The 27,950-nt window shown below is 39.5% G+C and overlaps 1 protein-coding gene across 1 annotated transcript; it reads right to left on the bottom strand.

Moving 5' to 3' along the window:
* Positions 1-294: 294 nt before the first annotated feature.
* Positions 295-27,256, bottom strand: rps6ka5 (ribosomal protein S6 kinase, polypeptide 5). Its single transcript, XM_053633060.1, has 17 exons — positions 26,142-27,256; positions 20,063-20,134; positions 19,762-19,980; positions 17,778-17,893; positions 16,888-16,989; positions 16,252-16,335; positions 16,015-16,118; positions 14,712-14,862; positions 14,420-14,581; positions 12,915-13,040; positions 12,656-12,789; positions 11,212-11,305; positions 9,281-9,451; positions 8,657-8,848; positions 4,201-4,360; positions 3,886-4,049; positions 295-2,124 (listed from the first exon to the last, which is right to left on the bottom strand). Exons 1-17 carry the CDS (start codon positions 26,206-26,208, stop codon positions 1,858-1,860), a joined length of 2,385 nt encoding a protein of 794 aa, XP_053489035.1. The 5' UTR covers positions 26,209-27,256; the 3' UTR covers positions 295-1,857.
* Positions 27,257-27,950: the final 694 nt, after the last annotated feature.

Here is a 27,950-nt window from a genome sequence, read left to right on the forward strand (position 1 = left end):
GTAAAGCAACTACTAAGGCCTCCACCCGCCCAAGTGGAGTTCAATATAGGACACATACACGTACTCTCTTTCCTGTTCTATTATTATACCAAAACAAAAAGAGCAGAGCAGGATTTGAGGGAGCTGCGGGGGTTTGGCACAAAGTGGAGATGGAAAAAAGCCACGTGCAGGCCTTTGATACTGGAACGTGAGCTGAGCTCAGGATGCTCTTATTGCTCATCTGTTGCTCTGTCACGTAGGCAGAAGCAGGAGCACCATTGTATCTGCATGCATGTTTGTGTGTCTTCTATACACTCTATACAAGCCCTCAGTGATTCAGTTTGTGGATGTTACCACTTGTTTCAATGTAAAGGTAAAGAGGTAAAGGATATGTGAGCTCCTACTGAAGGAGACTGTTTAATACACAGGCTAGTTGGCTTTAAAGAGGCATGATGTTTTGGTTTTGTTTTTTTTTTTGCTCACTTGTTTATAATGCATAATGGTCCTATACACAAAAGTCATGCTAAAGAATGAAATGCAGCTATTTTTGCATAGCAGGTCAACTGCAACGTTGAGTCTTATCAGTAGAAAGTCTTCCAATAGTACAACAGAGAATGCTATTATATCGAGCATTTTTATAAGGACGGTCCTTTAACCTCATGATATGCTCATGTGCCTTCAACAATGAAATCTATTATAACCGGAAATGCCAAACTTGGCTAATTCACCACATCGAGCACAGAAAGTACAGAGAAATGTTCGGCCATCTGTACAAAGACATAATATTATGAGGCAACCGGGCCTATATACCTTGACGCATACACTCCCTGCTGCTACCTTTTGTTCTGCTTACTACTTAGAAATCTATTTTACTAATTTGTCATTACGTACAAATTAGGACATAAAGAATATATTTATAGGGATGCAGAAGCATCATTCTGTTCTTTAGTTAAATATGTGGAGCATAAAACATTTTATATAAACATCTGCTTTAACCTGGCTATCAGATAAAAACTCTCTCAGAATAAATCCATCACTACTGGAATTTGTTTGATTGCAGTTTCTTAGCACTATGTGTTAGGATCTTAGTTAGATTTTTAACATATACGTTCACATATACAGTAAAATAATCCTTTTTACTCCCAAAATAACCCATTTACTTGCATAAAATAATAAATTTGGAACACTGTGTTAGATGTTCTTCCTTGACAACTTTTTTTTTAAAAAAGAAAAAAGAAAAAAAAGATTTGTCTGAATACACGCAAACAAATCTCTGCTACTTCATCATGAAACTCAGATCGGAAGAAGCCTGCACAAAATCAAACAAGTCCTGGATCGCATACTTCTGACCCAATCTAGACAGAGACAACACGCTTAACAACTCAATTTACAAAGACATTCACCAAAGATAACAGACTTGACCATAGGGCCATGAGAATAATTTAACACATAAATAATAAATCTTATCTTTTTGTTTGAATAAAGAAAATATCCCTTTCTTCCATTTTTTTTTTAGCCTAAAGGGGTGAGACAGCACAGGTACTGGAGCATTCGTTCCAGTTAGAGTATGATGTCATGCTTCTCTGAGTGACACTCAGCTTATGTGTGTACGTGACATATAGCAGATGCGGATCCATGGCCACTTGGATCAGGAGTGCGGAATTAAGTCTGGACCAGTCCAGAAATCAGTGGATCATAAAGGGATCAGGCCTTTTTTCTCAAACACCCCCCACACAGTACTACCCTGCACCACACATCTATTGCTAGTGAAGGGCTCGGGTGATTTCGGCTCTGGCGCTCCTGCTTGCGTGCTCTGCATTTGTGATAAAGGGAGACCCGGCTAATGTAGAGGAACACGCACAGAGAGGACGAGACAGCTCACTCTGAGAAGCTGAAAGCAGACTGTGGTTCGCTCTGAGAGGGCTCATCGTCATCAGGGCCCTGTGTGAGGGGCGTGCTGACAGACAGCTGAAGAGGAGTCTTCTCCTGAGACTGGGAGGAAGACGAGGATGAGTGGGTGCTCTCACTGGAGCTGCTGCGTGTCTCTGTGCTTGTGCTGGTCTTTTTCATCTTCCTGCGCTTGGCTAGAGGAGCCTTATCCACTGTCTGCAGTCGGAAACCCTCCCGCTTACACTTGTTGAAGGCCTAGGAGAAAACATAGTGCTACTTCACATTAGTGATGGGGAAAAGTCACTGACAATATGTAACCCCCTAACTGATTTTTTGGGCTGATGCAGAAACAAGAATCATGTTGCTGATTTTCTATTACAGTCGGAAAACAATGTATGGATTTCATACAGTCCCCTCTGAAACGACTGGTACAGCAAGGCCAATTTGTTTGTTTTTGCTCTAGACTGAAGACATTTGGGTTTGAGATCAAAAGATGAATATGAAACAAGAGTTTAGAATTTCAGCTTTTATTTCCTGGTATTTATATGCAGATGTGCTGAAAGACATAGAACATAGCACGTTTTGTATCAGACCACCCAACCATTGTAGGCGAGCAAATATTGGAACACGTGACTGGCAGGTGTTTCTCACTACTCAAGTGTGTCCTGTTAGACTGACTGTTTAAACAATAAATAGGTCTGAACATCTACTCTCGGTTTTACCCTTCAGTTTAACCTTTGAAGACTGCATTTGTTGTTAAAAAGGATAAGCCTCTACCAAAGTGAAGGAAGGCCAAAGTGTAGAGAAAGGCTGGATCTGCTCATGATCTAAAACATACAAGGGGTGGCGGTAGTGTCATTGCTTGGGCTTGCATGCCTGCTTCTGGTACAGGCTCACTGATCCTTATTGATGATGGAACTCATGATGGTAGCAGCAGAATGACTTCAGAAGTTTACAGGAACATTTTGTCTGCCAATTTACTAAGAAATTCATCCAATCTAATTGAGAAGAACTTCATCATGTGGCAATGGTTTTAGACTGGCCAAGTCAATCACCAGATCGTAACCCAATTGATCATGCATTTCACATCTTGAAGAGGAGACTGAAGGGAGAAACCCCCGAAACCAAACAACACCTGAAAGAGGTTGTAGTAAAAGTCTGGAAAAGCAACACAAACGAAGAAACCAACAATTTGGTGACGTCAGAGAGTCGCAGGCTTGATGCAGTTATTTCAAGCAATGGACATGCAACCAAGTATTAAGTGTTACTTACTTTTAATTTACTTTTGCTAACCTAAAATTGGGATGGAAAAAGATTCTATGTTTTATGTTGTTTAACACATCTAGATGTAAATACCAGGAAATAAAAGCTGAAATCCTAAACTCTAGTCACATAACCATCTTTTTATCTCAAACCCAAATGTCTTTGGTGTATAGCACAAACAAATGAATCGGCCTTGCCGTTCCAATAGTTTCAGAGGGAACTGTAGTTCATGTTGTGCTATTGAGCACAACATAGTTTAGTTTGTTAGCTTTCAGGAATGGTGTTGAGTGCATCCACCCAAAGCTTGTGCTGTAATACTTCAATGTTAGTACAAAGAAAGTCAGATGCAGCATAATGCAGCAAAAATAAGTTGTATCCACAGCTACATTTAGAACAGTTTAACTGGTGCACTAAGTAGATCCTACAATGCCATACTATACTGTATTTAATGAGCATACAGTGAAAAGGAGGTCATTGGTGATTAATCCTACACATATTCCTGCATGACAATTAAAACTGTGGGTAAACAGAAAAGAAATTTTCTATCTTTGAATATTAAATAGAACTTCATTCAATTTGCTGCCTAGTTTTTGTCACAAATTAAACTGTTTTATTTATCATTAAATTGTTGCTACTAAGCAGAAATTACAGAATTACTTGAAACGGTCTTCACTACAACAGCCCGACAATAATGATATATTGTTTTCCCTAATCATTACCCTCTCTCTCTCTCTCTCAATCTGTTTCACTCACATTGAAGGTGGCTTTAACACAGGTGTTTACAGAGGCGGTAGACAGGCCCAGAATGTCAGGCGTCATGAGGGGGTTGGACGAGAGCTGGCTGTCGTCCTGCAGCCACGTGTTATAGCGTAGCTCACACATCTTTATCCTCTTGTTAGGGTCTACTGTCAGGAGCTCTGTTCAGATCCCACAGACACATACACACACACACATACACACACACACACAGATACACATGCACATAACATTTACTCACAGTATTAGAAACATACACCATCTTAATTCATTACTGATACAATCTGCTCTTCAGCAGCACATCAGTCTCACCTTGAATGAGCTCCTTGGCCTGCTGTGACACATTCCTCCAAGCTTCGCCCTGGAAAGAGAAGTCTCCTTGTTTGATCTTCTTCATGATCTCCTCTGCACTCGTGTGTGTTAGGCCCTTCTCCTGACACTGAAATGGCACCTGGCCAGATAGCATGGTGTACTGCAACACAACACAGCATGGAGCAAGGGATTTAGACATACTGTACATTTTTCAAGTCCACTGTTCCAACACTTACAGATCTAGAATTGGATCTAGATGAAAAGTGTAACTGTTTAGATGCTGTTATATCAGATGAAAATAATCAGATACAGAGTTCCAAGAAAGAAAAAAAAAAGAGTATGATTCAGATCAAAAGCTGCAGTTCCTTTTTACAAGCCAACGTTATTAAACCTACAAGTGCAGAGGAAAGCAGTCAGTGGTGTCAGGTCAGAATATTTGGTGTGACAAAAAAATAAAAATAAAAATAAAAACAGAAGTCTCCGGAACAATTAGCTGCTAAGTTTTATTGAGCATCTTATTAGCATTCAGTTATCGCAAGCCCTTGCGATAGGCACTTTTGGGATATCGATAGTTGCGGTCTATTGTGCAGCCCTAATTCTCATTGAACATGTATTACTTGGCACTTGCAGCCATGTGATTAATCCACATGATGCAATAGTTTTCTACCAGAGAGAGCAAAATTTCAAGATCTTACATACAGCAGCTTAAAAAAAAGGTTTCACTTCCTCTTTATTTGGCCTCCTTCTGTCATGCTCCTGCTCAAAGAGAAAAAGACTCAGATACACAACTGTGTGTGCACTTTATCTCTCACTCTAACACTCAGCGCTGCAGGGCCTCTCACAGCCTGTCTGAGAGCATGTCATCAAGTGCTACCCACTGCACTACCCTGCTCACCCCCCTCAGGTGGCTAGAGTAAGGGCTAACTCTCACACAAACATGCACACATAGACAAACAAAAGAAGAGAGAGAGAAGGTGAGAGAGGGAGAGAGAGAGAGGGGGAGAGAGCAAGAGGGGGGAGAGAGAGGGGGAGAGAGAGGGAGAGAGAGAGAGAAGGGGGGTGAAAGAGAAAGAGAGAGCGAGAGAGAAGGTGAGAGAGAGAGAGGGTTAGAGACAGGGAGAGGGTGAGAGAGGGTTAAAGAGAGAGAGAGAGTGTTAGAGAGAGAGGGTGAGAGAGAGAGGGTTAGAGAGAGAGGGTGAGAGAGTGAGAGGGTTAGAGAGAGAGAGAGAGGGAGTGAGAGGGAGAGAGAGAGAGAGAGACAGGGACAGAGAGGGAGCGAGGGGGTTAGAGAGAGAGCGAGGGTGAGAGAGAGAGAGGGTTATAGAGAGAGAGATGGTGAGAGAGAGGGTGAGAGAGAGGGTGAGAGAGAGAGAGAGGGTGAGAGTGAGAGAGAAGGTGAGAGAGAGAGAGAGACAGGGAGAGAGAGAGGGTGAGCTCTCTCTCACTCTTAGCATGCTTTCTATATAGCGCTTGGTGAAACGCAGTCGAGTAAAAACTAATATTTCAGCGTATGGACAGTCTCCGTGATTTCCATGAAATCCGAGGCCATTTTCAGTAGCCGTTTTCTCCTTGGTCCTTTTGCTTTTTCATTCCTTTGTATTCTGCTTTTCTCACAGTAACATGAAGTATTTTACATATATAGTAGCTAATACCCCTATTCCAACACAACCTAGGGTTAGTGTAATATGCCCTTCAATACACATACAAAACGACAAAAAATGTGTAAACTGTGTAAACAACACAAACGAACAAGGTAAATAAAAACCGATCCGCAAAGTAAGATATAATATATAATATATATGTAATATATAATATAATATGTAATGTATATATAATGTAATGTAATGTATGTATGTATATATAATATGTAATATAATATATATGTAATATATATATATATATTACTGCATTCTTCTAGTTATTGGCCGGTTTGACTGGTCACTTGAATGAAATAGGTTTAATCTTAATAACTGAAAAACACAAAGGCCCATAAATAATGGCACCCTAGTGTTCAGTCACTGGAAATTTCAGGAATGGAAAGCTCTATGGCTCTGGATAAATATCCAGATTATTACTGCACACATTTGAATAATGAGCCTGATATTTAAATATTTCATAACATAAATTAGTGGGGATTTTTTTTTTATGGTAAAAGTGGTCCATGTTTTCAAAGGTTTTGAGAACCCCTGCTCTACGTGGAACATGGAATTCCATCCTGTCAGGTAGTCTCATAAAGATTTCACTGTATAATACTCCTTGCTATATTTTCTAATGATTTAGATAACGCGCTGTAAAGTCAGCTGTATGTATTCATTCTAGCAGCTGGCTAAATAGTTGTAACATTCTGACCTTAACTTGATCTTAATGTGACCTTAATGTGTTTTAAATGCCAATAATGATTATAATTATCATTCTCATCAAGTGTGTTTTATATGCTTTTATACAACAGCGTGGTTGAATGCTCGTTGAATCTGAGTGCATTATTTTTGTATAACAGCACAGGTACAGTAGTGGCTGGCTGTAATGAACAATAATTAGTTAGTTAGTTAGTTACAGTTATATTTATATAGCACTTTTCTAGACACTCTAAACATTCATAGTATGGGGGGGAATCTTCTCAATCACCACTAGTGTGTAGCATCCACCTGGATGATGCAACTACAGCCATAGTGCACCAGAATGCCCACAACACACCAGCTATTAGTGAAGTGGAGAGGAGATGGTGATGTAGCCAATTCAGGGATGGGGATTATTAGGGACCCATGATAGAGAAGGGCCAATGGAGGAATTTCGACAATGGAGGAAAATCTCAGGAGGTGTATCTTTTTACGATACACCTCCTGAGATTTTTAATGATCACAGAGAGTCAGGACCTTGGTTTAATGTCTCATCCGAAAGACGGTGCTGTTTTCACACTATAGTGTCCCCGTCACTATACTGGGGCATTAGGCCCTACAGAGACCACAGGGTGAGCAACCCCTTGCTGGCCTCACTAATATCACTTCCAATAGCAACCTTAGTTTTCCCCAGGAGGTCTCCCATCCAGGTGCTGGGCAGGCTCAATCCTGCTTACATTCACTGGGAAACCAGGTAAGAACTGCAGGGAGATACGGCTCTGACACACATTAAGTTCATATTGATGTGCTCATTATAATACAGTATTGCTTGGTAACAGCTCAGATGCAGGGACTTGAACACCAGACACTCAGCAACAATCTTAGACTAATAATAAATGGATTTAAAAATGTGTTGATGTTTAACAAAGCAATTCTTATAACTGTTGAAGTGATTCCTGTGTTTTCACAGTAAAATGACAGGATTTGCCTCTGTCTGTGTGTGTGTGAGAGAGAGAGAGAGAAAGAGAGAGAAAGAGAGAGACAGAGATAGTGATAAGATCCAGTATGACAGAGCTTGATAAGAGAATGGCTGTTTATACTGTAGATGTAACGTAGGTGAGAACAGGAACTAACGTGTCTCTCGAATATTCCACAACATTAAATCTAGCTATAAAGCGTTATAATGCAGACGTGTCATTCAATAATAAATTAAACATTGTAATCATTGGCAAATGGCTGTGGTATAAGCAGAATAACACACTCCAGCTCCAACTACTTTGGTGGGGATGGGCATGCATTATTTTTGTATACCAGCAGGGTCGTGTTGTTCCTCACATAAGCAAGGGATAATCCATGGCTAGGTGTGCATTACACAATTTTAATGCACGACATGGTGACAAATAACCACCCGATGTGAAGTGGAGAGCATTAAAGTAAGTGCATCGTGTAATGCACACCTAGCTGTCGATTATCCCTTACATATAGTCACTGGCCAGCATTAACAAGTCAAAGCTGTCATTAATGTTTGCAGTGCAAAGAGAGAGAGAGAGAGAGAGAGAGAGAGAGAGAGAGAGATTGTGCATGTGTGAATTACCTGCGTCTGTGCCACGTCTCTACTAATTATGAAGCTATGAGTTTTACTACTATATGGAAATGTAACTACATGTTACAATAGCTACAATTGTTTATAGGCAGTGCATTCATTTAGAACCGTGATTACACTTACTGGAACTACCTGTGTGTTTAACGATATGAACACACACCTTCCAGCCAATCAGAATCGAGTATTCAGACAGACCATGGTATAATGCCCATATAAGTTCATCTTTAGGCTTTGGTCTGAATGGTAGTGTCTGGAGGTTTTTCAGCAAGCATAATAAGCATTTGTGCTTATTATGGCACTGAAATGTTAATATAAAAAAGGCAAAAAAAGGCTGTCATTTCAACAAGATTAACATTAAACCGATCTATTGAAATTAAACAAACAAAACAATAAGTAAGTTAAATCCTATTAGAAGTTTACATTTTTAAGTTTTTCCATTTTTTTAACCAAGTTCCTTTTGGGAACAAATAACATATGCATTGCTGTTTCGATTGCAAACCCAATGGCATGCTCTTACCAGTATGACCCCCAGACTCCAGAGGTCACAAGACTCATCATAACCGCCGTATTTGAGGATCTCAGGGGCGGCGTACTGTAGGGTGAAGCAGGGTGTCTTCAGAAGCTGGTTGTCAGGAGGCTTGAGCCGAGCAAAGCCAAAGTCGATTATTTTTATTTCTGAACTCTCACTTTCATCAGTGAAGAGCAGGTTCTGAGAAGAAATCAGAGAGATTAAAATCCAATACTACTATCATTAACAGTACCCATAAAGTAGAGTTTTATCTAAACAGTCGTTTTATTTGAACATTGGAAACTGGCCTATGGTGTTTAATGTAAATTAATCTAACTACACAGTGTATATATTGGAGAGTGATGTGCTCTGTTTAGATGTTCAGTATGGTTCAGTATGATTCTGCTTTGTATACCTCACCCTTTTGATACACACCCTTTTTTCAGCATTCCCACAAAAGCGTAATAAAGACTCATAAAGAGTCTAATACCAAGAGATCTATGCGCAGTTCATCTAAAGCAGTTCCCATTATGTGGGGAGTTGTCAAACACGTTCTCTCAATCCCAAAAGACGTGCCAGGGCAAATGGTGGAGCTGAGTGTTAAGTGGCGTAGCAGTAAAAGGTCAGCTGTACCTCTGGTTTAAGGTCCCGATGCACCACACCTACGTCGTGCATGTGGCTCACAGCGGACACCAGCCTCCGCATGATGCGGCTTGCCTCCGTCTCACTGAAGTGCTGCTTCCTCCGGATCCGCTCCAGGAGCTCTCCACCACGCAGCAGCTCTAGAACCAAATACGTATGCAGCTGCACACAGACGTGAGTGTGTGTGTGTGTGTGTGTGTGAGAACAGATGAAAAGCAGCAGGCAAATATTCTTTAGCCCAGGCAAAAAAGCAACAAAGGCCGGGTAGATCAGCACCATATTTTGTTTTTCATCTCAAGAACCACATTGGATACCATGATAGGAATAAGAGGCATACACAAATATATATGAACAGGTTATTATAGCTCAGAGGAAGTGTACAGCAGAAGCACTTGGATTTTTTTTTTATAGAAAATAATAACATAATACGCACATAATAACAATAAAATATGCAATTGAAAAGGGTATACTTAATACTCTTCATCTTACTCCGAGCTAGCACAAAGCATAGCATAGAAAATGCATAAGTATTATTTAAGGAGAGGGTAAGAGAAATAGAAATGAGAAACTAACATAGATAGGAGGATTTGCATTGAATGTAGGGCAATGGGCATTCAAATACATTTGCTGTGCTCCACTTCCCCTGACTGAATAAAGTGGTAGCATGCCTAGAGCAGGTCCACAGCCCTTCAGCCTCTCTGTTTCTTTATCTCCCTTGCAAACACACACACACACACACACACACACACACACACACACACTAGGGCTGCAACTAACAATTATTTTGATAATCAATTAATCTGTCGATTATTTCTTTGATTAATTGATTAGTTGGATTAAAAGGCCAATTTTAATTTTTTTATTTTATTTATGTGAAAACACATTTTCACATTCTGCCGATGTTGTCCTTCAAACATTGTGCAAATTGAAGGCTATGAAAAAGGTATTAAATGTATCTATATGGGCTATGCTATACATTGTGCAAAGGATATTTAAAAATATTAATATTATATTTGGAAAACAAAAAACAACAACTGATTGTCCACAAGCTTTAAAGCAGAAGTTAAATCACTATATTAAAAATGTTAAAAAAGAAAAACAAAAGCACAAACTATGTGTTAACTGGTAAGAGGTTGAATGTTCTGCAGTAACACACACATTCACTCATCTGAACACAGTAACGTTACTTTATTCTGTAAATGTTTGACACTTCTTACGTTTATATGCAATTACATGTTCTAACCTCATTACAGTTACTGCTCTCATAAACACAACTACTTTTGTTTCTAAATATCACTACATATAGCATCTAACAACATATTTGATCAAAATGAATATTTTAGTCTGAGTTATTGCGCTTCCTTTATATTGCATGCTGTTTGATTGACGCGTAGATTCGCGCTCACTCAGTGAAGTTTAACGGAGACTCGCTCACTGTCAGGACGAGTCTTTATGTAAAATGGAAATACTGGCGTGAATTTCGAACATTTACAGATAAGGATATAAAGGTAAAAATGTCATTTCTGTGCTGAAGAAAACATGTCTGGAACACATTAAACAGCACACGCATGTGTCTCAGTATCCGACACGACAAGCCATGTTAATACACTTACGAGTTTGTTTGAAGAGCTTAATATAAAACATTCTCATGTTTTGGACGACCTGGATCGTGCACTTTTCCCGCAACAGCTCACTCTGTGACCACCACTGTTTCTCGGATGTGTTTTATTCATAGAAATGTGTTTTTCACCATTGTGAAGTGACATCACTGACGGGAGTTCTCCACAGTGACGTCACAGACCCGACTAATCCATAATGAAATTCCTTGTTGATTATTTTAATCATCGATTATTTTCGATTATTTTATTGATTAGTTGTTGCAGCCCTAAAACACACACACACACACACATGCAGTGGCCTACCTGATCATGGTAAATCTCATGAAGCTTGACTATGTTGGGGTGTCCCTCACATAGCTTGAGAGCAGCTATCTCTTTCTGCGTCTGTGCCTCCATTCTTCACAAAGAGGGAATACATACAAGTTTGTTTAGACCGTAAATGCTCGTTTTATTACCGCATTTAAACTCAAGACTTTCAAAAATGCACGCAGTACATAAATTTAGCCTTGTATTCACATTCCCAAGAATGCTACAACCAGAATTGAATCCTGTGGTACTGTTAGAAATGGGATATATCACGACACTTTCATAGAATACGTGAAGAATATATATGTCATTTGATAATAAACATGGAGCACACTAAATTAAGAATAATTCCTTATGCAAAGTCAAGATCCGTGATGTGAAATAATTCATGAGACATGGATTACACCGACTTAAATCACAGTATTGTTGAAATCTCAACTCTGATTGGTCAGAAGGTGTCCTTGAATTTTCTCGAACAGCGTGGCTCTGACAATAGTGCCAGCTGCAAGGCAAAGCACAGCACAGCTCGGTCTAATGTGCTATCATTTCTATAGTAACAGCTACTATAGACAGAGGACTTTGTGCCTGTTGGTTTCTCAGTAACATGACCAGCTGTGGGCGATTTTTTTTTTTTGTTTTAAAATGACAGAAAGAATGAAACTATTTGTAGCTGCTGTAATGAACAAACTAGTTCTAGGGATGTTCCACAACATTAAGTAACCACATGTCATTTTTATTTATTATTTATACATTTTTCATCCTTGGCAAAATATCTGCGGTATAAGATGAATAAAAATCTTAATGCTCTAATAATTGAGGTGGTACGTTTGGGGTTGGGTATCACACCACCATTGTCGTTGAACATGACGTTGTTCCTCTAACAGTGTACACTGTCGTGATTTATTCCTTACTTAACAAACATATATACATGTATATACACACACACACACACACACACGCACGTACTACTGTACATGACCAAATGTTTGTGCTTTTTGAACATCCCGTCAAAATGTAGTCTCCCCTTTGCTGTTATAATAAAACCTCCACTCTTCCGGGAATGCTTTCCACTAGATTTTATGATATATTACCGGTCCCTCCAGGATTTTGCGATCGCAGAAATGAAGACAAAATCAAGCATACTTTGCAATATTCTGAGGATCTCGCAATTTTTCTAAATTACTGCAGATTTTCCACAGATTTGGGTTGAGACGTGCCATGTGACATCATCACAACGCGTTCAGCGATTCACGTACGTCGAACGTGAGTACGGCCAAACGATTTCATTTACCGACAAACGTCACTGCGAAAGACGATTCAAAACTTGCATCGCAAATTTGGAAAAAAAGCTGCAGCAACATCAATCACAAAAAACTCCACGAAACCCTGTACGGTAGTCCAGTATTACACTGCTACTATTATAAGCGCTGTACGTAAATACCTTTTACTGACAATCTTTACTGCGTATTTCTGCCCACTCTTCTTGTGTGTGCACTGCCTGCAGATAGAGAAGCTTCCCTCCCCAAGTGCTGTCTCCTTCAGGTCCATCTCATAGTTCACGTAGAAAGGGGAGTCCTGAATGATTCACAGCACAAAATATAGTATCCACACTATTCACACATAGCACATGATATTTCCAAACTCTTAATATTTCATAGGCCCTAATACGACACCAGTAAAAAGGGCCGGTGCTCTGTTACCTTCATCATGGCACTGCGTGCAACTGCAGCAGGTACAGGCCTCTCCACTTCACCGCACAGCTGAACTGGGTCATCCATCACCACATTCCTCTTGAACAGGATAGAGGGAGCTATGAAGGAGTATCCCTGCACCAGGCAGCACACATTCACACATACACAAAGACAAGAGTGAGCAAACATCTCAAACAGACTGAGGCAAATTTAGCATTCCAGGAAGCGAAGCTATTACCATAATTACCATGTCTGTAAATACCTAGAGGCCATTACAGTTTTCTTACAAGTGCTTAACTTGTCAACAATTGTATGCATGCTATTATTACAGCATGAAAACACACAAACATAGAAACAACTTGTCTGTGAATCAAGTCACAACCTACAGCAAGGCCCCCCCACACTTTTTTTTTTACCTGTTAGGACTGTAACTAACAGATTCATTCCAGATGACAAGCTTTGAAAAACATGCCCCTGGGGGAAAAAAAAACCCCGCCCTCTTGCTTTTCTCTTCCCCAGTGTCGAGCAGCTTGAGTTAGAAAGTCACATTTGTTGTCCATCTGCAGTAAGTGCATCGTGTATGGTGTTTAGCCTGCATAAAAGACTCAGTCAGCAGTGGCCCCCTCACACACTGAGCCTGCAGCTGTGGGTGCGACATTGGGTGGAGGAGTGGATGGATGGACGGAAGGATGAAGGGATGAATAGACGAAATGCTCTTAATTGCCGAGCCGAGCTGTTTGATTGCTCTGCTTTTCAAATCGCATCACGGCCCTCTAATGCAACTTAATTTGGTTTTGTGAAGGGTTTGAGAGGCGGGGGAGCAGGCTGAGGGCTGAGACGAGACACGCGCGTTTAAAGTTATCACTGCAGACGCAATCGTAGCAACGCCAGCAAATTACCAAGGACCAGAATTCCACAGTACATGAAAGAGGAGCGTTTATAAAAAAAAAAAGAAAAAAAAAAAGGCAAGCTGAAGTTAGTAATCAAAGGTTGAAGGAGTAATTGAGGCAGGCATGGTTATTCTAGCAGACGCCAACCTTTCATTGCATGACAGTGTCCTTAATGGAGCTATTGATCCTGCAGAGTGGAGCATGCAGAAGGCAATCATAGATACGATTTCATTCAATGGCGCCGACATCAGCTGGCATCATGTTATAGGCAACATTATGGTTCAAGTCGCATCAAAAATAGTCATTCACATCTGATACTTAAATCCATCTCCACATCAGCATAATTACATGCCTCTAAACAGCCCTTCTGCTCATTTCAATACCAACACAGCCAGCCAGGCTTACATTATTTACACTATCATTATAGAATGTCAAATATCACTCTTTACTTTCACCCGAAGGCAAATAGAGGGTCAACTTCACCACCACAGAAACTAACCGTATGTCCTTTCTTGTCTAAAAAAAAATCAGTTCAGCTTTGCGTCTATAAATGTGTTTAACGTTCTGAATGAATTAAACTGTACATTTCTGTGTTCCTGAGAAGTCAGGCTCTCTGACCCTCACCTGGAAAATGCGGTCGCAGTTCTGAGGCAGTGCGGCAGGGGAGTAAGTAGGATCCATCTCCGTGAACTCTTCCGCAAAGTTACTCACGTCTAGTTCATCCCGGATGACTGGCTTAAAGGGAGCTGGCACTTTCTTGGCAGCCAGATCCTCCCAGTTTATTTTCTGAATGAGACACAAATATTTCTGTTCAGTTACTATGTGCTTGTACCTCAAAGAGAGCTGTAACAATGATTTACCTTGAGTCAAGAATTTCTACTTTAATATTCCTAATAGGATTGATGCCATTTCTTGCCTGGTAAAAAGGGTGGCTCTTTACATCCTGAGCCCCTGAGAGCCCAGAGCCTAGCCTTTTCTTTGGGTCCTTAATGAGGAGTCGCTGAATAATGTCTTTGGCCAGGGGCCCCATGTCCTTGGGGTATGGAGGATCCTTCTTCAGAATTCTCCTGTGATGTGAGAAAGAGCAATAAAAACAGATATATAAGGTGCCATACTCTCTTTTGGTTATCAAGTGTTCCAAGGTCTAGATATGTATGTACTCTCATGTAAAGCTAGCATACTGTAGGTGCAAAAGCCACTGAAATATTAGAAGGGATCACAATAATCATTTTTCTAATCCAAAAAATGTAGGCGAGTAAAAACCTACATTACACAGTCCGTATTGGATCACGCAGAGATTTAAAAAAAAATAATTTTTGTGATCGTTGCGGCCAAAAATGCTTGACTTTGTTGCGGCTTTGTTCAAAATTTGCCATGCAAATTAGTGGCTTTTGTTGTTGGTTGTTTTGCAGAAAAATGCTCGAATTGGAGAAATTGCAATTGCACAAAATTGTTTTGCACGCTCTTTCGCAGTGATGTTTGCTGGTAAATTAGACCTTTTAACTGTACTCATGTTCGACACACATGACTCGAAGAGGGCTTTTGGCTGAATGCGCGTTGTGATGATGTCACATTATGCGTCTTAGCCCAAATCTGTGAAAATCTGATTAAAAATTTTTTTTTTGCTTGATTTCACGTTTATTTCTGCCATCGCAAAACTGCGAAATCCTGGAGGGACTGATTATAGTACATCATAGGCTTCTACAGGTGCATTTTGTTGCTGGACCAAATAATTTCCCCTTTATTCACCACATCATCAGTTGACAAACTCTCATACAATAAACACTCAAACAGTAAAAGATATACACAAGTACACAAAATCCAATGTGGTGCAAATTATCAGCCAAAACATTCTAAACCATGTGTGTTTTGTTACACTATAAGTCCTTGTCATATACAAAACTGTAGAGTGTGCAAAAAAAACCGCACCTCCCTACAGATTTAATTAGGAAGTAAGTAAATTATCAAACCACAATATCAAACTGAGGCTTCCTCTTTATCTCAACAGTTCTAGTTTCACCGGAGACAAACTCTCTTTCTCTCAAAGAACTAAGCATGCAGCGATGTTCTGAAAGCAACATGAAATCACAATTTGTTGCGTTTTAACAAACGGTCAGCGCTAAGCAGTTATACATAACAGAACAGCACTGACATTAATGGCCTGCATAAATTAAAAAAAAAACACAACAACCAAAAACCACAGTGTAATGTGTATTTACTTAGCTATATCGGAGTGGGAGTTCTCATCACCATCCACAGTGAAAGGAGAGCCACCAGTCATGAGCTCATACATCAGTACCCCAAGACTCCACCAGTCCACTGCCTGCAAGTAAGAGGTATCTATTTATCTAATGTATGTATTTATTACACATAGCTAAGTAATACATTAACTCTGTTACCAGACAAGCAGAGTGAATGGCTGAAATAAAGTAAGGAGAAGACCAATGTATAAGTACCTTGTCATGTCCAGATTCTCCACCTTCTACAATCTCAGGGGCCATGTATTCAATTGTGCCACACACCGAGTAAGCCCTCTCTAGCTACAAGGTGAGGAGTGGAGCGACAGTAAGTAAGGGAAAGAGCTTTATGAGCTACATGCTTCCTAGTTTCTATGCAGCCCAGCTTGCAACAACATTTTTCAACAGGTAAAAAAGATAAATCACATTGAAGCTAAACATTATATATTGTAACTGGTATGCATGGGTCAACTATGGGTCAGCTAAACATGTTTGACAAGAGCAAAGCATGCTAGGGCGTGCATGTACAAAGCTGGGTGGTCTCTGGAAAGTAATGAGGAAAAACGCTGTTTTCATGCAAGTCTTCTTTAAGAGCCTGGACATCTGGATCATCCTTGACTGTTTTAACACACACAACGTAGGACTTCCTATGCTTTTTACCCTGCTGTCTTATATCAATGTAATGCAACATTTTATAATCTGTCTCTAAACTTTTACATTGAAGTTCACTCTCTTAAATCTCTGCGATTTCATAGCAAAATACTGCTCTGATGCGCAACTGAATCGAGTGTACAATCTATAGCCAAGGACTGCTTTGTGGCAGTACTGAAATGTACAGTCTATGACTGGCCTCACCTCATCAAATTCCTTGCTAAGTCCAAAGTCTGTCAGGACAATGTGACCAATTGAGTCCAGAAGAATGTTCTCCAGTTTTAGGTCTCTGTAGACAACCCCTAGCTGAAGAAAAAAAAAAAAAAAAGAGAACAAAACGGAAACAGAAATGCTGATTTTTGTGAACAGAAAGATACCGCTGAAAATAATTAGCAAGATTTCTCTTTGTTTTGCATTCATGAAATCCTCTTTTATTTATAAATGAGCTCTAAGCTTCAGAACAGCAGCCTGTATGAAGCTTTAAGGGTTTTAACATTCACATGAGCCACAAGCTGTCAGTATGTGTGCTATGATACTGAGTCTGGTTTTTTTGGGGGTTTTTTTTTGCCCACCCCTGGGCAATATTTGTCTCCATCAGAAATTGCAGCTGTGCAGGGAATCAACATGAAGCAAAAATAGTGTTCTTCTGCTTTCTGTAAACAATGCCTTTGAGAACATTTGGGCTATATCTGTGTCCATTAAATTGGCTGCCCTGGATTCTCTGCAACAGCAAAAAAAATGGAGCAGATGTGATGTATAATGACTAGGGAAAGGAGAAGGGCTGAAGTGAAGTGAAACTCTTACAAGAGACTTTCACAGTATTCCCAATTTAAAAATCTTTTTTTTTCCTTCTGTATTTTGACATATTTCTGAGCAAAACAGGCTTGCTGTTTAATCGATTAGAGCTGGGTCTGGGGGAAGAGGGAGATAAAATACATTATATGGTATGTTTCTCTCGGCAGAGTGTGCAGGGTGGCATAGTCAAACATTTAACAGCAGGCACAAGTCAGAGTACTTTGATAGATGATCACAGAAAACCAAGACCTTTGTCCTGATGAATTATACACAAAACATCGAGATGCCATGCTCCTTACCTGATGTAAGTGTTCCAGTGCCAGTACGATCTCTCCACTGTACAAAGCGACCTCTTGCTCTTTGAAATGGACCCTTTGCACCAAGTGTGTGAAGAGCTCTCCCCCATTCACATAGTCTGCAATCAGAGCCTGGCATCAATCTAAACTCACTGCTGCTTGCAGATGGCTCTGAGAAATGATCTCTCTAATACGGTTCACAGCATCGTTCCAAATAAACATATAGTGATGAAAACAGAATGTACTTTAGATACCGTTGTGTTGTCTACATGTGCAACACATTTTACTCTTATGAACTTACAATGGAGTATACAGTTGAGGTTATAAGTTTACATACACCTTCCAGAATATGTCAAATATTAATAATTTAAATAAACAAATAAATAAATAAATGAGGGATCATAAAAATTGCATTTAGATTTTTTTATTTAGTCCCACCCTGAATAAGTTATTTCTCACAACAGATGTTTACATCTAGTCCACAAGACACAATAATAACTGAATTTACACAAATGAACCTGTTCAAAAGTTTACATACGCTTGATTCTTAATACTGTGTGTTGTTACCTGGATGATTCATGACTGTTTTTATGTTTTGTGATAGCTGTTCATGAGGCCCTTGTTTGTCCTGAACAGTTAAACTGCCCACTGTTCTTCAGAAAAATCCTCCAGGTCCTGCACATTATTTACTTTTCCAGCATCTTCTGCATATTTGACCTCTTTCCAACAGTGGCTATATGATGATGAGATTAGAGATGCACCGGTACTAAATTTCTCAGCCGATAACCAATTATTCAGAGTGATATCGGCCGATACCGATAGTTCTGCCTTTTTTGCCTTCTTTTAAATTAATAATAATTAATTCAACAATTCTGAAAAAATGCAAATAAAAACTTTATTCTCTCCATTTCAACAAGTTGTTTCACAGTAACTGGTCTCATAAACAGAAAACACATTACTCTAATTAACATTAACACATGAACTAAATTCTGAAGACTAAAGTAAGATTTCTTAACTTACTGAATGTTATTAATTCATATTAACATTGACTGAATTCTAAAAAACCTCCTGTTACTCTCACATTCACTCACCACAAACAAAAGCATTTCTACTTCATCATTGACATCAAACTGGTAATATATAATATCAACTTTTTTATATATTAACATTAACTGGATATGAAATATACTACTCTACAAATATATTTTTCTGTGTAATATATACTTTTTTGTCAACTCATCTTCATTTAAATATTTCAACGGTGTACTGGTGCTTTGATTCAGCACGAGCAGCTCGGCAAAAAAAAATAGACTAGACTCCGAAACTCCCGCTTCACCGCTGCAGCGTCCGGTGTAAATTTTAGCAGTGCAGAGATTACAGAGATTACAAATGCAGTTTTGTCATCATTCCACAGAAGAGATATCATCTTTACACACAGCACAAAATCTATGTGTTTTCCTGCCCTCTTTTGATTGACAGGATATAATCGGCCCTGATCATCGGATGTTTTAAAACTATCGGCCGATAGCCGATAGCATGACAAATTGCCTTCATCGGTGCATCTCTGGTTGAGATCCATCTTTTCATGCCAAGGACAACTGAGGGACTCGTACACAACTATTACAAAAGGTGCAAACATTCACTGATGCTCAAGAAGGCAACACGGCACGTTAAGAGCCAGGGGTGTGTAAACTTTTGAACAGGATGATCGGTGTAAATTGTTATTATTTTGTCTTCTGGAAAACCTGTAAATATCTTATGTAGCTTCTGAAGGGCAGTACTAAATGAAAAAAATAAGATCTTTAAACAAAATAATAACAGTTTTCACCGCTGTTATGTGAAATGGCTTATTCATTGCAGTTATAAATAAATAAATAAATAAACAAAATGTGATTTTTAAGATCCCTCATATTATTATCACTTTTTTGAAATTATTAACAACTTATGACCTCAACTGTAAGTGCAGACTGAAAAAGAAGACACGTACCTAAAATGAGGTGAAGCTTGGTGTCTGTCTGGAAGGCATAGTGCAGGGTCACAAGGAACGGAGACTGTCTGATATGCTCCAGCACCTGCCTCTCTGTACGCGTGTGCTCGGCTGTCTTCGCCTTCTGCACGATGGTGGCCTTTTTCAGCACCTTCATGGCGTACAGCTTGTCTGAGTCGTGTCCGCTCACTTTGCGCACCAAGAACACTTTTCCGTACGCTGTTCAAAAACAATGAGATCTGAGTGCACCCAAGTGGAGGACAGAGACCAGAAGCATAGAAGCAGGTCCACTGGTACTCACCTCCTGTACCCAGAACCTTCAGCAGCTCGAAATTCTCAATGCCTACACGTTCCACATGACCCGTCAGGTTTGCTGGAGAGAGGAACAAACAAGAGGCTGATTCTATATCATCTTACAATTTGACAAAACACAACAGGACGTGCTGTTATCAGAAAACAATCCAGGACGATGTAGTGTGATGCGGGCCAGCCTGACGTTGATACATTTCCTATAACAGCATGTCTGAAGTGTTTTACTCCTCTTACATCACAGCGAGTGGACAGACTTATCTTTTAATTACAAATTACCAGCCGAATACTTTAACCCCAGTTTCATGACAGCTTTAACACATAGCTTGGTACAAGTAAAATAAAAAGTGGTTGAAGTGATTTAAGTAAACAATAAAACACTTTAGGAGGGCTGTTACCACCCTGAGTGGATTATATTCCTAAAATTCCCAAAGTGAATCTTATACCACACCAATTTCCCAACAATTACAATTTTTATTTATTAATGAACAAAATATTGTGATTTGTAACCATTTATAGTTGCACTTAATGGTGTGGAACATCCTCTAATCACTTATATTATAGTAGCTATTACCAGTTCCTCAGGGTTTTTGGATCGCAGAAATGAACGCATAATCAAGCAAATTTGGGCCAAGATGCGTCATGTGACGTCATCACAACTTGTGCACATTCAGCAAAATCCCTCTTCGATTCACACGTGCCGAACATGAGTACAGCTAAAAGGTCTTGTTTACCAACAAACCATGCAAAACAATTCACTTGCAATTGCAATTTCGCCAATTCGAGTAGTTTTCCCACAAAAAAGAATGAAAAATCAAGCATTATTCGGCCAAAAACACGGTCCTTTTCTTACCAGCCTCTCTTTTTCCCTCTATTTTTAAAGTTTATAAGACACATAAATGCAGCTTTTCCTCGATATTCCCGAGAAACCGCAAAGTCCTGAAGGCTCTCCCGTGACTGTTACAAGACTCCTTCCAGAAACGGTAAAAATGTTTTTTAAAAAAAGACATCTCCTCACAAAAAAAAAGCTTTTGTTTTTCTTTTGTTAAAAAAACACTTATTTCAAATGTGTTTTTATTAACAAATTAGTATTGTTTTGTTTATGTAGACCATCCTCCATATAAGCCCCTGTGAATGAGGTGCTACTATAGAAATGAGAAAACATTAGAACCAGTCCGTTAATATAAATGATTTTAATTACAGCTGGTGCTACTGTCAGAGCCGGGCTGGTACAGAAAATGAATCAGCCCCTTCTGACCAATCAGATTTGAGAATTCAGCACACAGGAAATATCACACGCAAAAATATCCGTGTCTATGTCACACAGGCATTTCCAAAATCAGTGACGATTTTCATTAGCATATTACAATCACGTTGATTTAAGAATCAATGACTGACTTACTGCAATGATGTCACTTGTCTATCGAGAAGAAATGCTGTATAGCATAGAGCTGTACTGTTGCGCTTGGCAGAAAAGCAATGCAAATTACTACGATTAACATGTGAACATTCAGTGCATAGGGTATACATGTTAATGGAAGTATTGTTCAGAGATGTCTGAATGTTGCTGTAGAGGTGAGGGCTGTGTGAATGGACTACGTGGAACAGCATTTGAGAAGAGCAGGCCTGCACATGTGCTATCTAAAGCATACAAATAGTAAGAGGTCACATGTTCCTTTAGGTGGCTGTGATGAGCATGTCCACTGAGATAAACACATTCCTGCTCTATCTCTTTCTCTTTCTCTCTCTCACACACACACACACATGCATGCATTAACCTCACAAGGCACTTATCTCTCATCGCTTTCACTCTATGCATTACTGACTTATCATAATGCTCAGTTTCACTGCATTAACAGCAGGAATGCAGGAGCGTTTGTGCATTTAACAACACGCTAAATATTCCAGTCATTTTTTTTTAACTGTTTGCATGAGATTAACAGCGCTCTGGTTTTCTAAAAAATCCCTGATTGGGAAGCATAAAGTAGGCTATTAAAATAAATTTCATGACTAGATTAATCAATTGCAGCGACCAAAAACTACAGTTTAAGGTACTGTACTTGGGCAAGACTTTTTTCAAGAAACTGATATTAACAGGAAATTTAAACTGGATCGAACATAAACCAGACCAATGACAGAATTTGCAAAGCTTGCTCATTTCTGTTTTCTTGATTAATAAGGCTTCACTTCTACGGTTCCCAAAATGTCAGTCTTGAGTAAATAAAGTATAAAACATAAGAGCGTGCGCTGGTACATGAAAACAATCACCAGCAGGGGGATGTGATGCCGTTACCGCACCAGAGTGGCTCATTTTCCAATAACTACATTATCCGAATGTTTTCATTTCTCTTATACCACAGTAATTTCACATTCAAAAAAAATCTTTATAACAACGTCATACTTTTTTATTTATTGATTTAAAATTACATTCAATGTCATGGAAAGTCCATGAAACAAGTTATTTCCTGTAAGTGATCACATAGTTTATAACAGCTATAAACAGTCTTTCCCTCACCAGTCTCACTTTTTCAGACGCAATATAGCCAAAATTTCTGTTTATTGTTGCTCTGCTAGCAGAAATACATCCCAAAGAAGCTACAAACACTTTATAGCATGTGGGCTATCCAGCTAGCTAGCTCACATTGAATTGTACATTCTAGTAAAATTGGTGTCCCTTCATCTGACAAGCTTTCGTATTTTAAGTCAAACGCCTCGACCAATCAAATTAGTGGACCAGAACGAACTGTTGTATAATTAAGCAATATCACACAAGCAAGAACATTGTTATACTGAATATCAGCACGGCTGTGATCTGGCCATAGATACGAAGCCACAGGCCGAGTGCAGCAGGCATTCACAGCTGGGCTGATATTCATTACAACAGCACGATTGCTAGTGTGAGATTGCTTAAACATGCAACAGTTGGTTCTATAAACAAGAAATGAATATCAAGCCCATGTTATATCTATGGAATCCTTGGAACAAGACGAACAAAACATATATCTCAGCGTTCATTTCCGTCATTAACAATTTTCCGCCATCTTGGATTTTTTTTTTCGTAAAACCTACTTTTGCGAACTAGTCCTAGGTTTTTCGTCCTATCGGGACCAAACCAGTGCCGAACGATTCTATGTTGTCTCAATATCAATAATTATCAAAAAAAGTTTGAACTTTTACTCGAGGTAGCTACTGTATGCGAAAACATACGAAGTAGGCATGGCCACTTTGTTATTTTCGTTCTTGAACGAAATAGGATATCTTCACCAAACTCTGTATGCTTATGTATGAGGTCAATCTAAGGTTGCCCGAGTGTCTTTGTCTCAGGTTCCATCATTGTCTGAGGGCATTCACGTATGTTGAATAACATGGCCACCATCAGCCAATCAGCTTTCAGCAGCTATTAGACAAGGTTAACAATGGCCAGTTGGAACGAAACTTGGCGAACCCATTTAAATCAAACAGAGGTTTGTATAAAGTAGGTTTTTGTAGGTGTTAATGGTTGCATATAGTAATATATTTCAAACAATAGCTCTTCTCATTCTAAACAACTTTGCCTCAAGAATGAAACCATTCAGTATATATTTCAGATAATGTTAAAAACCTACTTTTGCAAATTAGTTGTAGGTTTTTTGCTCAATAAAAAAATTTTAACTTTCAATTTTACATGTAAACGGCATGCAAAAAGTAAAGGCAGTGGACTTAGCCACATTAGTTACATAGTAATAACTCTTCAACTGAATGAGATATTTTCACCAACTTGGTATACTTATGTAAGGTTTCAGTCTGAGGTCACGTGACAAAAATTGCAGAATTTGGCTGCTTGGTGGTGCTAATAGTAAAAAAAAAAAATCAAAATTGTGTGTAAATGATTGTATATTATACAATGTTTCAGACATACACATGTTCTTTGTATCATGTTAGATCTCCTCATTCTGAACAACTTTGCCTCCAGGACCACTGCTTAAATCAAATCGTTCCTTAAATATTTGAGATTATTTTAAAAACCTACTTTTGTGAACTAGTCCTAAGTTTTTCGCTCAACTGAAATAAAACTATTACAAGACAATTCTTTGGACTACTTAGCTCAATAATTATCAAAAAAAATGTTTTACCCTCACTAGGGCATCAAAACGTTTGAAGTAGGCGTGGCCTCTTTTACTTAATTGGCTGTAACTCTTGAACAGAATGAAATATTTTCACCAATCTTGGGATACTTATTTATGGACTCAATCTGAGGACAGATCTAAAAAAAATGACTGACTGTGACCAGTTGGTGGCGCTATAACAGAACAAAACATGCAATTGGCACTAAATGTGGAACCATTGGTCCAATAGACTTGATAAATAAATATTGCAAGAATTGTCACTGTCTAAGGTCCTATCAGTGTATATGGGTACAATTGTGAATCTTGAAAAACATGGCCACCAATGGGATTCAACGTCATGGCCGGCAATCAATGTTTGGCAACTATTAGGCAAGCTTAATGAAGGCCGATATTTCTTATAATTATCTTGGTTTTTCTTTGATTTAGGTGCTTATATGATTGCACAATGTTAAAAAGTATCTTTTAACGTCTTTAACGGTCCTAAACGGCTTGAACCCGGATAATTGCTGCTTGCAGCTATATATTTTTTTGTGATTGTTGCAGACAAAAATTCTTGATTTTGCTGCTGATTTTTTCAAAATCTGCGATGCAATTTGCAGAGGTTTTTGTGCTTTTTTGCAGAAAACTACTTGAATTGGTGAAACTGCAATTGCATTGTCTTTCGCAGTGTTGTTTGTTGACCTTTTAGCTGTACTCATGTTCAACGCACGTGAATCAAAGAGCGTTTTGGCTGAATGTGCGTTGTGATGACATCACATGACGCGTCTTGGCCCAAATCTGTGGAAAATCTACGGTAATTTTGAAAAACTGCAAGCTCCTCCGAATATTGCATAGTTTACTTGATTTTGCGTTTATATCTGCGACCGCAAAAGCGATAAATCCTGGAGGGACTGATTGTAAAATCAAGGCTTGTTTTGTAATTACTGGTCCAGGGGTTCTTTTGAAGATTGGTGCTCATCATGAATCCTGTTAGGTACTAGCAATTCTTTAAACATAACCTGGTTGTCTCTGCCAGGAGGTTACAACTTGGCTGAGGATAGGTCTTATGAAAACATGCATCCAAATCAACACGGAAATGACATGTTTCTTGCTATTTCAGTCTCTGAATTTGAATCCCAGTTGAACAGCAGACAGCGTAGCAGTACAAACCCACGTTTTGGATGGATGAGTGTCCCTGATCCCTCAGCAAGTGTCTCCAAACTTGATACACACTACAAGAAGAGGCTCAATGCTTTTAGTTAGGATGAATATTAATTACACGGTGTCTATAAGTTTGAATTCACTGTATTACAGAGAAAGTTATACTATTAATACTGTAAAAATTGTTTGTTTGTTTTTTAAGAAATACTCTACACAGCATCACCATGGGTTTTTATTACTCATTTTCCTGAAGAATCACAATCATTTTGGACTAAGTTATGACAGGACAACTGAATAAACCAGGGCCTGGGTGTTATTTTAATAACTTTTATTTGGTTACGTTGAAGCCAAAATTGAACTGATATGAGGTTGTTGTTTTTTTTAAAAGCAAACTAGGTGACCTACATTGGCGAGGCTGCACACTACAGAGGACCAGCTAGCTTAGCTAACTATAGCTTCTCATTTCCTCAGCCCAGGGTATCTCTGGTTAACACCGCAAACTGACTGACAGCTACACTGCTTTTTACTTCATTTTCCCGTCTTTGAGAGGCCCCAGTATTGCGACTACAACAATAGTAGCACTGGCAGTTATTCTATGAGAGGCACAAAGCTCATTCAAGATGAATGTAAGCTCTGACAAACCGGAGTTTAATGTGAGTGTGTATTACAGTGTTGTTAAAAGCGTATGCATGCATGTGCACCGCGGCTTATGACAGGTCAGATGGCGGGCAAGCTGTTAGCTCACAACGCTGCTAAAACCGCCAAGTAAACTAACCAGCAAAGTGTGAACATAAATCCCAGATGTCTTGCAAACCCCAGACTTACCGTTTTTTAGCTCATGTTTTACAGTAACCACGTCACCTCCGGATAAACCTTCCTCCGAAGACGGCATTTTTTTTTCTCTCAGAGTGCTAGTGGCGAAAGCGCAGCTGCTCAATCAGTCCCCGAGTTACACTAATCCATAAGCAGTGTTTAAAATAAGCAGGACATGACGCGGAAACGTCGTGTACTACATACTTACAGGTAACAGACAGGCAGACAGGGAAACTGCAAGCACAGTGTTACTACTGCAGCAGACTAGCTGGTCATATAAATAATAAACACACTCTACACACATAGACCAAACCCCCTTCCCCTACGTTAAAGAAACGCCCGTTCAAGTAGATAAGCGAAATCCTCCACAGTAACACCTTCCTGAAGCAGCTCACTTCAAGCCTAGTGTGATCAGCTACAAGCGCGACTGATTACATCCAGCATCGCCAGTTTTCCCTGAGAGCCCTGAAAGCTAGTTTCCCATCTGAAAACCCTCAGAAACCCGACTGCTGAGTAACAAAACCATCACCACCATCGTAACCCGCCGCCTGTGGTGCTCCTCTTGTGCCATAGCTTACTGTAGCATTAGCTTCTGGATTTCAAACTTCTCTGTTTAGAGCTTTTAGACCAAAGAATAACCTCATACCTAGCGACTGGTTTATCATTTGCGTTCTGTTCAAGTCTAAATTACTTTAAAATGTGACTTAACGTCGAACCATACAAAAAAAAAACACAACAACAACAACACAGAGTCGTGGGAACCCTGGAGCATATCCCAGGAAACTAGGGGTACAAGGCAGGGGACACCATGGGCACGGTGCTAACCCATGACAATCGTACACTACTGACAATTTGGAAATGCTAATCAGCCTACAACGCATGTGTTTGGACTGGGAGAGGAAAACAGAGTAGCCAGAAGCACGGGGAGAACATGCAAACTCGACGCACACAGGGACAAGGCAGGATTCAAACCTCCAACCCCGGAGGTGTGAGGCAGATATGCTAAGCACTCAGCCATCGTGCCCCCCACTCACAGTTACATTCCTTTTCATTCATTCATGTTCAGTGAAATGCTTTATTCTGGTCATGGCTACAATGGATAAGGGGTCTGTCCCGAAGACACTGGGTGTGAGAGCAAGAATACGCCCTAAAAGAGACACCAGTCCATCGCAGGGCTCCTTGCACATATACATTCACACACACATTCACACCTAGGAGTCAGGATGTTTCTGGGAGGAAACCAGAAAACCTGGAGGAAACCCTGGAGCTGTGAGGTGAGAACTTGACTCACTGCATGAAATACTGCATGTATTTTCTGTCTTAGCTGCCCAGTCAGTCTGACCCATGAACAGTATGCTAAGTAGCAAAAAGAACATAAGGGTTAACATGGTCGTGCTGGTTGATAAAGCTTGCTGGTGCCAACATCATGCATTATGCTGCTCACGCATGATGACTAGCCATTTAAAAATTAAATCACGTCAATATTAGCCCTGTGATGGATTGGCACCCCATCTAGGGTGTACCCCACCTTGTGCCCCATGCTCCCTGGGATAGGCTCCAGGTTCCCCGCAACCCAGTAGGATAAGTGGTATAGAAAATGGATGGATCACTCTTCAATCATTGCCCTTTTATTATTCACTGTTATGAGTTAAATATGCACAATAATATTTTGGCTATTATTATTCCTGAACTTTTTGCACATTTTGTCTAATTGTCATTAGATTCAGGAAGGCATCCGGTTCAAAAAATTACTTATAAGCCTAGGCCTTTTGTATTTCTGCTCTTTATTTATTTATATTTTACATTACTGAGGTTTGGATT

The sequence above is a fragment of the Ictalurus furcatus genome, chromosome 9, assembly GCF_023375685.1.
Source record: "Ictalurus furcatus strain D&B chromosome 9, Billie_1.0, whole genome shotgun sequence".
NCBI lineage: Eukaryota > Metazoa > Chordata > Actinopteri > Siluriformes > Ictaluridae > Ictalurus > Ictalurus furcatus.